The sequence below is a fragment of the Rhinichthys klamathensis genome, unplaced genomic scaffold (assembly GCF_029890125.1).
Source record: "Rhinichthys klamathensis goyatoka isolate OS25496 unplaced genomic scaffold, OSU_Roscu_1.1 h1tg000974l_1, whole genome shotgun sequence".
Lineage (NCBI taxonomy): Eukaryota > Metazoa > Chordata > Actinopteri > Cypriniformes > Leuciscidae > Rhinichthys > Rhinichthys klamathensis.
In genome coordinates this window covers 22,794-33,434 of record NW_026607286.1, presented here as the reverse complement: position 1 = coordinate 33,434, position 10,641 = coordinate 22,794, and the positions used below count along the sequence as shown (strand labels likewise).

The window sequence follows — 10,641 nt, the reverse complement described above, 5'->3', positions numbered from 1 at the left end:
GACGCGAGGACCAGGGCTGGGACATTTACGGTGCGTTTTATTTATGTCAGTCGTCCATGAGGGGCTGCCGCTTTTGTTTTTTATTTTTATAACTAAAGTGTTAAACTTTTGCCGGTTCCCACCTCCTCCTTCCCTGAACACAAACCTTGTTACATCGTTCTGGGAAGAGACTGACTTGGAGACTGACTTCTGCGCATGAATAACGTAAAAAAAAACATTCTGCCACAATATCATGGTTAGTTAGCATTGCTACATTTAATACATCCTAATTTGTGGATTATAAAGCCTTTTATAACTTGGTCGCTCATGGCACAATGTGTCTCTTGGTTTCCACATCAGTGCTGTTTGATCTGATATCTGTGGTTTAAACAGAATTCTCAGGGGTTAAAGTGAAAAAAATTCCTGAGCCTGAACTTTTTTTTGGGGGGGGGGGGGGAGGCAGATGAACTTATCTTTAATGGCACCATTTATTTTCAAGTATTACAGCTGTATCTTAATGCCGTCTTTTTATGAATGAAAGCCAGTATCAGTCATATTATATCTACTGATGTCTCGATGAAAATGATTCTCCCCCAAATTTTAAACATTAGGCTTCAAAAAATATAAAAACCTTTAATTTAAGTGAACTTAAAACAATCCTCACTTAAACCCATAATAAATGTAATTTACCTAAATTGAATAAGGTTATAAAACAGTCCGCACTGCATAAATTTTAAATGAAATATAGATTAATCCTTATCAAAGCTTCAAGCGTTCTTTAGTCGAGGGCAGTTAGTAATTTTCTCTGTTCTCTAGGTTAATTTTACTGACAGACAGAATTAATGGCTCCAGTCACTTTAAGATCTGCCGCTGCTGAGAGGATCTCATGCATCTCATTCTCTCACTACTATTTACTTCCATTTAAGATTGTATTTACCTCATTTAAGACTGTTCTTGTGAGGATACTCGACAAAAATGCAGTTTTGGCATAAATGTGTGTAAGGACTGGGCGAGGGTGAATCTGAATAACTAAATACCTCCGTGCTAAAATCCCAAAGCCTTTAGCCCCAAAAGGCCTGGAACTTGAAAAAAAACACACAAACACACACACACACACACCTCCCCCACAGCTGACACCCACACTCAGGACAGAGCGTGGTGTCCGCTTACAAGACATTAAGACATTTTATGACATTTTTGGAATGTCCCAAAGGAAGTGAATCCTACAGCGAAAAGAAACTTCTTTTCTTTAAAAGACATTCAACCAGATATATTTGATGTGTTTTTATGTGTGTCCATTTGCCCATGTCACATTGGAATAACTGTGACTTTATCATTATGCATTTTTAAATTTTACTGTCTATTCCCAGTATTGTTATACATCGTTCTTGGTCTTGTTTTAATTCTCATGATCCAGCGGAATTAATCAGATACAAGAAATTACAGTAAAAGTTATGATTCTATGTGCACCAGCTTTTTGGGACAGTAAGAACCAAAACTTAACATACTGTCAGAGCCTGGGGTTCTTAGATAACAGCATTTACGACCTCACCAGGAATGTCAGAGAAGTGTGTCTCTCTCTCTCTCTCTGAATTCTAACCAAGGAGGAGAAATGAATCCTGCATTCATATATATATGCTATTATATATCCACTTGAGAATTGTATGAACGATGTATCTAAGTTCCCTATTTCATGAGTTGCCTTTCTGTGGTTTGGTCTATGTTTCTCGACAACTCTAATTGGATAATGTTTCAAACTTTGCCAACTAATGTTTAACCAAATCCATTTGTGGCAAGTTTGGTCTCGATAAACTCCAATCTTCGTTCCCCATTTGTTAATTGACATTACATTTTGCTAAACTTTGTGACACATTAGTATTATAAGAATTGTGAAGATTCTTCTCTTAAACAACCGACGAAATTAGGGTTTCAAATGTCATCTCTGGAGACAAAGGTTTGCAGTTTGCAGGTGAAAGGGCCCTCTCCAGCGTGAGCTTTCATGTGGCAATAAAGGGCTCCTTTATGTGTTAAAGTCTTTCCACACTGTGGACATGTGTATGTCTCCTCTCCAGTGTGAATTCTCATGTGTTTTTTAAGATTTCTTTTTCGACTCAAGGTTTTTCCACACAGTTTGCAGGTGTAAGGGTCCTCTCCAGTGTGAACTTTCATGTGGCAATAAAGGGCTCCTTTATGTGTTAAAGTCTTTCCACACTGTTGACATGTGTATGGCTTCTTTTCAGCATGACTTCTCATGTGAGTGTTTAGATTTCCTTTTCGATTAAAGGTTTTTCCACACAGTTTGCAGGTGAACGGGCCCTCTCTAGTGTGAACTTTCATGTGGGTATTAAGGGTTCCTTTATGTGTGAAACTCTTTCCACACTGTGGACATGTGTATGGCTTCTCTCCAGTGTGAATTCTCATGTGAGTTTTAAGATGTCCTTTTTGAGTGAAACTCCTTCCACACTGTTGGCAGGTGAAATAACTTCTATTTGCTGTCTTTTGAGCTCTTTTTGGTGAAGCCTGTTCTGTCTGTGAGCAACTTAATGACTTTTCTCCAGTTGTGATATCACGTTTCTCAAACTGATCTTTCTCTACTGTATCATTCGGATCTCGAATCTCCTCTTTTAGCATCATCAGATCTAAGGCAAAAAAAAAGAACAACTACATGTTAACCCCAGTTTAATGGCACAAAGCAACAGACAACAAAACATTTAGACATTTAAAGCATCAAACCCATCAATATAGCTGTAAAAACTGATAACAGGCTCAAGCACTACGGCACCATCGTTACACGGTGGGCAGATGCATGTAGGTAGGTAGATTAACAAGGCCAACTGCTGGTGATATGACCCTGAACTACAATAGCCACATCCACGTGTTTTTGAAAGTTTTCCGGCTTGATGAGAACAATACACCTACCAAGTTTGGTGACTTCAGGTCAGGGACTGCCCAGCAGAGTCTAGATCAGGTGTGTCAAATCCTGCTCCTGGAGGGACACTGTCTAACAAAGTTCAGTTTCAACTCCAACTAAACACACCTGAACCAGTTAATCAAGGCCTTACTAGACATACTAGAGACTTCCAGGCAGGTGTGTAGAGGCAAGATGAAGCTAAACTCTGTAGAGTTGGACACCCCTGGTCTAGATCAATCCCTACTTAATCACACCTGAGCAATCTAACCCAGGGGTAGGTAAGGTCAGTCCTAGAGAGCCGCTGTCCTGAAGAGTTTAGCTCCAACCCTAATCAAACACACCTGAACAAGCTCATCAGTGTCTTCAGGATTACTGAGGCAGGTGAGGTTTTTTTTTTTCAGGGTTGGAGCTCCAGAGACGAGTTTGGACACCCCGGGCCGGGATTCCAGATAACAATGTACCTTAGCTCTTAAGAGCGCTCTCTACGTGCAAGGTTACGAACCCTCATCCTGCTCCTGGAGGGCCACTGTCTAACAAAGTTAAGTTCCAACTCCAACTAAACACACCTAAACCAGTTAATCAAGGCCTTACTAGACATACTAGAGACTTCCAGGCAGGTGTGTAGAGGCAAGATGAAGCTAAACTCTGTAGAGTTGGACACCCCTGGTCTAGATCAATCCCTACTTAAAAACACCTGAGCAATCTAACCCAGGGGTAGGCAAGGTCAGTCCTAGAGAGCCGCTGTCCTGAAGAGTTTAGCTCCAACCCTAATCAAACACACCTGAACAAGCTCATCAGTGTCTTCAGGATTACCGAGGCAGGTGAGGTTTTTTTTTTCAGGGTTGGAGCTCCAGAGCCGAGTTTGGACACCCCGGGCCGGGATTCCAGATAACAATGTATCTTAGCTCTTAAGAGCGCTCTCTACGTGCAAGGTTACGAACCCTCACTGTGATACCACACGCGTTTCCCAAAAATGCACGTAATATTAATGCACTACTTAAGTTGTGTGCATTAAACCTTATATGGAATCGTATCCTGAACATTTAACCTAATAATCGTCATCGGATGTGGATTAGCAATCAAATATAAATAACCTACCTACAGGCGGAGGCACTGACAAAATGGTTGAACAAAAAAAACAAAAACAAGAAAAGATACCTTTCAAAAAGATTAAATTATTGTCCTTCTGGAGATGATTAAACATGTAAAACAAAGATGTTATTTTCAACAGATTTGAAGGACACCATACAAATAAGGAAAAACAAAACATCTGGGTAACCAAAATTATAGCCAAATTATCTGCAACAAGGGGTGTTCAAAGATCAGGGAAGTAGGTCCGCAAGAAGTGGCAGGATTTTGCTAGCCTGGCAAAAAGGAAGAGAGCACTGTAGAGGACTGCAATAAAAAGAAAAACAGGTGGTGGGATCAATGAGTCCCCCCTTCTCACAGCAGAAGAAGAAAAGGCCTTGTCAATATTTGGCACGAGTGCTTCAGATGGCATTTGTGGTGGTATTGACATCTATGGAGGAGTAGAGAACTACACGACTTAAGACTGAACACATAATACACATGAACAACGTCACAGTCTCCATTGACGATAATGGTATCGTTTTCAAAAACGTTTAATCCAGTTTTTTCAGGCCCCCAAAATGCTGTTGTGGTGTAAATGAAGAGCCAAAATGCATTTAGTTGAAAACATTGTCATATAAACAACCCCTTAGAGAGTTTCTGTTTTGTTTTTTGAGTTTTCATTGTTCAAGACTGGCACTTGTTTGGGCGACTACGGTCCTGTCCCAAATAGCACACTTCCTATGCACTTTCATTCTTGTAGATTTACAATGGCTGCCTTGTGCGCGCTTCCGCTAAGTCCATGAGACTGTAGTGTGTCCCATTTGTCATTTTAGGTTTCAGAAGGGTGTTCGCAAGCGCCCCTTTGCAGTTGATATGCTCCCTCGATCCTCACTTTTGCCAAACCTGCACTGAAGCGAGCTCCGCAGCAGACTTCTTCCCGACAGTCAAAGCGTAGTTACGTCCTGAAAGTGCGACTCGTAGGAAGACCCCAAGTGTTTATGGTGCTATTTGGGACAGGGCCTATGGTGTTTATTCCTTCACTTGTGAGCAACAACTGTGCAGATAATCAGTCTCTTCTTAACTTGCTCATCCCAGACTCTCTAGTTGTAGGAGCTAAAATATGATTAATTTATGTATGTTAAATAGGTTGATTTTCTCATGCAATTGAATGTGAGCCGACACCATCTATGGGTTGAAGCTGGAGATGTAAGGCCTCTGGGGATAAAGGACCAGTGACTTCACCTGGGAGTATACTTTTTTATAATAAACACTATTTGCTGTGGGCAATGGAATTCTTTGGACAGTGAGCATCAAGCATTTTTTTGGTTCAGCCACCGAAGTGGACTAATCCATTACATTAGTGTTATTTTTGTTGGTGGGGACTAATATTTATTTACCTGCTGATGGGGGAAGGAGTCTGGGAATAGTTTGGGATGGGGTAGTTTACGAGGAAAAAAGGCCAGGAATGCGCAACTGAAGTAGAGGAAGGACGGTAGGACCGTTTGTGGCAAGCAGGGCGAGGCTGAGAGCTGTGGGAACGGAGCGTGGCGTGATGGCTAACAAGCTTCACCTGTGCGCCACACTGGCCTTGTAGCTCTCATTAAGGAGCTCCGAGAGGATAAAAGGAGGAGTGATGTGGGACAAGGAGGATAAAAGGAGGAGTGATAAAAGGACTGTGAAGGACGCGAGGACCAGGGCTGGGACATTTACGGTGCGTTTTATTTATGTCAGTCGTCCATGAGGGGCTGCCGCTTTTGTTTTTTATTTTTATAACTAAAGTGTTAAACTTTTGCCGGTTCCCACCTCCTCCTTCCCTGAACACAAACCTTGTTACATCGTTCTGGGAAGAGACTGACTTGGAGACTGACTTCTGCGCATGAATAACGTAAAAAAAAACATTCTGCCACAATATCATGGTTAGTTAGCATTGCTACATTTAATACATCCTAATTTGTGGATTATAAAGCCTTTTATAACTTGGTCGCTCATGGCACAATGTGTCTCTTGGTTTCCACATCAGTGCTGTTTGATCTGATATCTGTGGTTTAAACAGAATTCTCAGGGGTTAAAGTGAAAAAAATTCCTGAGCCTGAACTTTTTTTGGGGGGGGGGGGGGAGGCAGATGAACTTATCTTTAATGGCACCATTTATTTTCAAGTATTACAGCTGTATCTTAATGCCGTCTTTTTATGAATGAAAGCCAGTATCAGTCATATTATATCTACTGATGTCTCGATGAAAATGATTCTCCCCCAAATTTTAAACATTAGGCTTCAAAAAATATAAAAACCTTTAATTTAAGTGAACTTAAAACAATCCTCACTTAAACCCATAATAAATGTAATTTACCTAAATTGAATAAGGTTATAAAACAGTCCGCACTGCATAAATTTTAAATGAAATATAGATTAATCCTTATCAAAGCTTCAAGCGTTCTTTAGTCGAGGGCAGTTAGTAATTTTCTCTGTTCTCTAGGTTAATTTTACTGACAGACAGAATTAATGGCTCCAGTCACTTTAAGATCTGCCGCTGCTGAGAGGATCTCATGCATCTCATTCTCTCACTACTATTTACTTCCATTTAAGATTGTATTTACCTCATTTAAGACTGTTCTTGTGAGGATACTCGACAAAAATGCAGTTTTGGCATAAATGTGTGTAAGGACTGGGCGAGGGTGAATCTGAATAACTAAATACCTCCGTGCTAAAATCCCAAAGCCTTTAGCCCCAAAAGGCCTGGAACTTGAAAAAAAACACACAAACACACACACACACACACCTCCCCCACAGCTGACACCCACACTCAGGACAGAGCGTGGTGTCCGCTTACAAGACATTAAGACATTTTATGACATTTTTGGAATGTCCCAAAGGAAGTGAATCCTACAGCGAAAAGAAACTTCTTTTCTTTAAAAGACATTCAACCAGATATATTTGATGTGTTTTTATGTGTGTCCATTTGCCCATGTCACATTGGAATAACTGTGACTTTATCATTATGCATTTTTAAATTTTACTGTCTATTCCCAGTATTGTTATACATCGTTCTTGGTCTTGTTTTAATTCTCATGATCCAGCGGAATTAATCAGATACAAGAAATTACAGTAAAAGTTATGATTCTATGTGCACCAGCTTTTTGGGACAGTAAGAACCAAAACTTAACATACTGTCAGAGCCTGGGGTTCTTAGATAACAGCATTTACGACCTCACCAGGAATGTCAGAGAAGTGTGTCTCTCTCTCTCTCTCTGAATTCTAACCAAGGAGGAGAAATGAATCCTGCATTCATATATATATGCTATTATATATCCACTTGAGAATTGTATGAACGATGTATCTAAGTTCCCTATTTCATGAGTTGCCTTTCTGTGGTTTGGTCTATGTTTCTCGACAACTCTAATTGGATAATGTTTCAAACTTTGCCAACTAATGTTTAACCAAATCCATTTGTGGCAAGTTTGGTCTCGATAAACTCCAATCTTCGTTCCCCATTTGTTAATTGACATTACATTTTGCTAAACTTTGTGACACATTAGTATTATAAGAATTGTGAAGATTCTTCTCTTAAACAACCGACGAAATTAGGGTTTCAAATGTCATCTCTGGAGACAAAGGGCCATAAACCCAAAGTCCCGCCTGTAAACTTCCAACCCTCTAATTGGCCAAGCCAACAGGAAGAGGCTGGATTTCTCCAAAAGTGATAAATGACGCTTCTCCCCTTCGCTCGCTCTCTTCCTCCCTTGTCCTCGTGTCATAATGTAACGTCTCGCCTCCAGGCGAGCTCTTCGCCTTTCTTTTATTTGTTTCTAGTTTAGTTTGTGTTTTTCAGTTGTAGATAAGTCTCTGTGTTTAATTCCAATCGACGATTGAAAAGAAAACCCCGTGACATATCTCTTCAGCAAATCCATCTACAAGGGACCTTTAAACAAGCGCGCGCTCGCTTTGCAGGAGAAACACGCGCACGTGACCGCGTGACGCGCCGGACCGAGCGAAGCACGCGCTTCTTCGCCAGCCATGCAAAGATGTAACGTTAACTCCGCGTGATTTCCCCGTAGAGATCTTTATTTCCCTTTGGAAATGTTACACTAAAGACTTTAAACCTCCGACTCACCAAGGACTCAGCTCACGCGGCCAGACGGGGCCGTACAGGAATGCCTCGACATACAGAGAGACCATAACATAACTTGTGCAAGTATAATCTCTTTATAGAGCTTCTAAGAAGTTTTAAGATGATGTTTCGTGTTGTAATCGGAGAGGTGAATGTCTTCCTGCCAATGAAATTCTCCCAATTTTCTCTGTTCTCTCTCTCCCCATCCCCTTTCCTCTCTCTCTTACTCGCTCACGCGTGTACGTTATCCATTGTCCAAACTTTATGCATTTCTCGTTCATTGATGTCTTATTGTATTGTTCATTGATGCCTATGTGTTTGTAAATACATATATCCCGTGTAACCGTAGTAAATACATAAGTAGTCATGCCTCTATTAAATTAATTATATATTCATTTGATTGATGGCTGTCTCTTTGCTCAATTTCAAGTCCCTTAAGTGCCAAAGACCTAACTTATGCTACACGCTTTACGAATTAAAGATACTTTAAAGAGTATGTGTTGATAGGGCGGGAAACCCAATTCTTCTGGCCAGAGAATTGCGTTTCCTGAAATCCTATAAAGTAAGATGATATTGTGGATCCCACAAATATTATCCTGACAATTGAGCTAATTCATTTTACCTGTTTGTGAAACATGGTCCGTGTAATTAACTGCAATCAACTTGTGGTTAATTTCAGGGATTCACATGCACGCATGCAGGTAGAATGACAGATCCTCCCTTATCGGGAGATTTATTAACATGTAAGACTGATCTAATCCAAACATGTATGAATAATTATTAATTACCAATTATTAATTATGATATGCAAATTCCCCACGGATTAGATCCGCCCTGAATCCTTACATGTGTGTGTTATTGTTCGTTCGAGCGCGAAAGAGAACTCGATACTGGCGCGCGTCTTTCTGTGCGTCTCGTGTGTGTGTGCGCGAGCGCGTCAGGAGGACATTCACTGAAAGCGTGTTCTCTTTTGTCTTGTCGCGCATGAGTGGTTTAAAGCATTTGCGTGAATAAGAGGGTGATCATAACCCTAGCTAAAGGATGACAGAAAGAACGGATGCTGCGTTAATTGCTTAAATATTTTAACACGTTAGCTGGACAAAAATGAATCGCATGCGAAAATAATCATTTTTTCCTCACGGCCGCACGCCGGAGCCGGAATACTTTAAGCCCTGAATTCTGCACCGAACTTGAATGCTTCCAACTAGATCTTGCAGTAGCAATGTTATTAATACTGTGGTGAATTCAAATGCTTTCTCACTGTATCTCCCAGAGCTGTGTAGTAACGGTGCCAAGTGATTCAGATCGGCCCGCGAGTAGAACCTGTTCTGAGCTCAAACAAGTACTGTAGTTTTGTTTCACTTTCTTTTCGTTTACCGTTTGATGTTACTCACATGCAACATAAAGGCAGCTCTTATCAGTTGGCCAATGTGCTGTTGGCAATGGAATCAGTGCAACCTCTAACTAAAATTGGTCACACCGGAAGGAAAAAAGTTAGCAAAAGTCAACCATTTGGTTGTAATCTGGAGCCCTGCTCTCTTCAAAACTATAAATCATATAGAGCTAGACATTATAATAAGGATCATATGACTGAATTTCGGTTTGAGAATGAAACCAACCTTTTTGTTCCTTAGTATCTTCATGTTTCACTGTGAATGTTTCTTCAATCTTCATGTCTTTACTCTCCTCTTTATTAAACAGCTCCTTCTTTTGTTCCTCGGTTTCTTCATGTTTCACACTGAATGTTCCTTCAATCCTTATGTCTTCAATCTCCTCTTTAATAAACGCCATCTTTGATTGTTCCGCAGTATATTCATGTTTCACACTGAATGTTCCTTCAATCCTTATGTCTTCAATCTCCTCTTTAATAAACGCCATCTTTGTTTGTTCCTCAGTATCTTCATGTTTCACTGTCAATGTTTCTTCAATCTTTATGTCTTCACTCTCCACTTTAATAAACACCATCTCGGTGTGTGTCCCAGTATCTTCATGTTTCATTCTGAATGTTTCTTCAATCTTCATGTCTTCACTCTCCTCTTTAATAAATGCTTATTAGTGCATCTTTATAATAGTGTGTCACGTGGATCTCAGTCGCTTCACCAGGAGTTTGTCCTGTTTAAGAAGAGAATAATTAACAGAAAGAAAAACGCATCCAAACTATATCTATGTCTTAATCATCTCCCTAGAAAGGGAGTCATTCAGAGTGATAGTTAATGATCTTAATTCCCTCCACTCAAAATTAGCACTACAAATTAAGAGATGAACAAAAATTATAAACTTCTTCATTAGTTATGATTTCTTTGGTATTTAATATTTGCAGATTATTTAAAAGATTACACTTTCATGAAAACTAGGAATGCACTGATTTCTTTTGGTCGGTACAGATTTTAACACAAATATTGTCCGATTCCGATACTGATATTTGTCACTTGCTCTCTTTGAACTTTTGTCATTAAAACAGATAAGTGTGCAGCAGGGATATTATGATATGTTTACAAGGAAAATCACCAAGACAGCCATTTTAATATAATTTTAGGAGAATTAGAAGCCATATCTGATGCACTTGACAATTT

General features: G+C 40.0%; 1 protein-coding gene across 1 annotated transcript; it reads right to left on the bottom strand.

Annotated features, from left to right (window-relative positions):
* Positions 1 to 1,908: 1,908 nt before the first annotated feature.
* On the bottom strand, positions 1,909 to 10,090 carry LOC130078758 (oocyte zinc finger protein XlCOF6-like). Its single transcript, XM_056244418.1, has 2 exons — positions 9,688 to 10,090; positions 1,909 to 2,618 (listed from the first exon to the last, which is right to left on the bottom strand). Exons 1-2 carry the CDS (start codon positions 10,088 to 10,090, stop codon positions 1,909 to 1,911), a joined length of 1,113 nt encoding a protein of 370 aa, XP_056100393.1.
* Positions 10,091 to 10,641: the final 551 nt, after the last annotated feature.

Coding starts and splice junctions, on each gene's coding strand:
- LOC130078758 (XM_056244418.1), bottom strand. CDS start 10,090: ATGAAGATTGAAGAAACATTCAGAATGAAACATGAAGATACTGGGACA. Junction 2,619..9,687: donor AGATACTAAGGAACAAAAAG/GTTGGTTTCATT, acceptor TTTTTGCCTTAG/ATCTGATGATGCTAAAAGAG.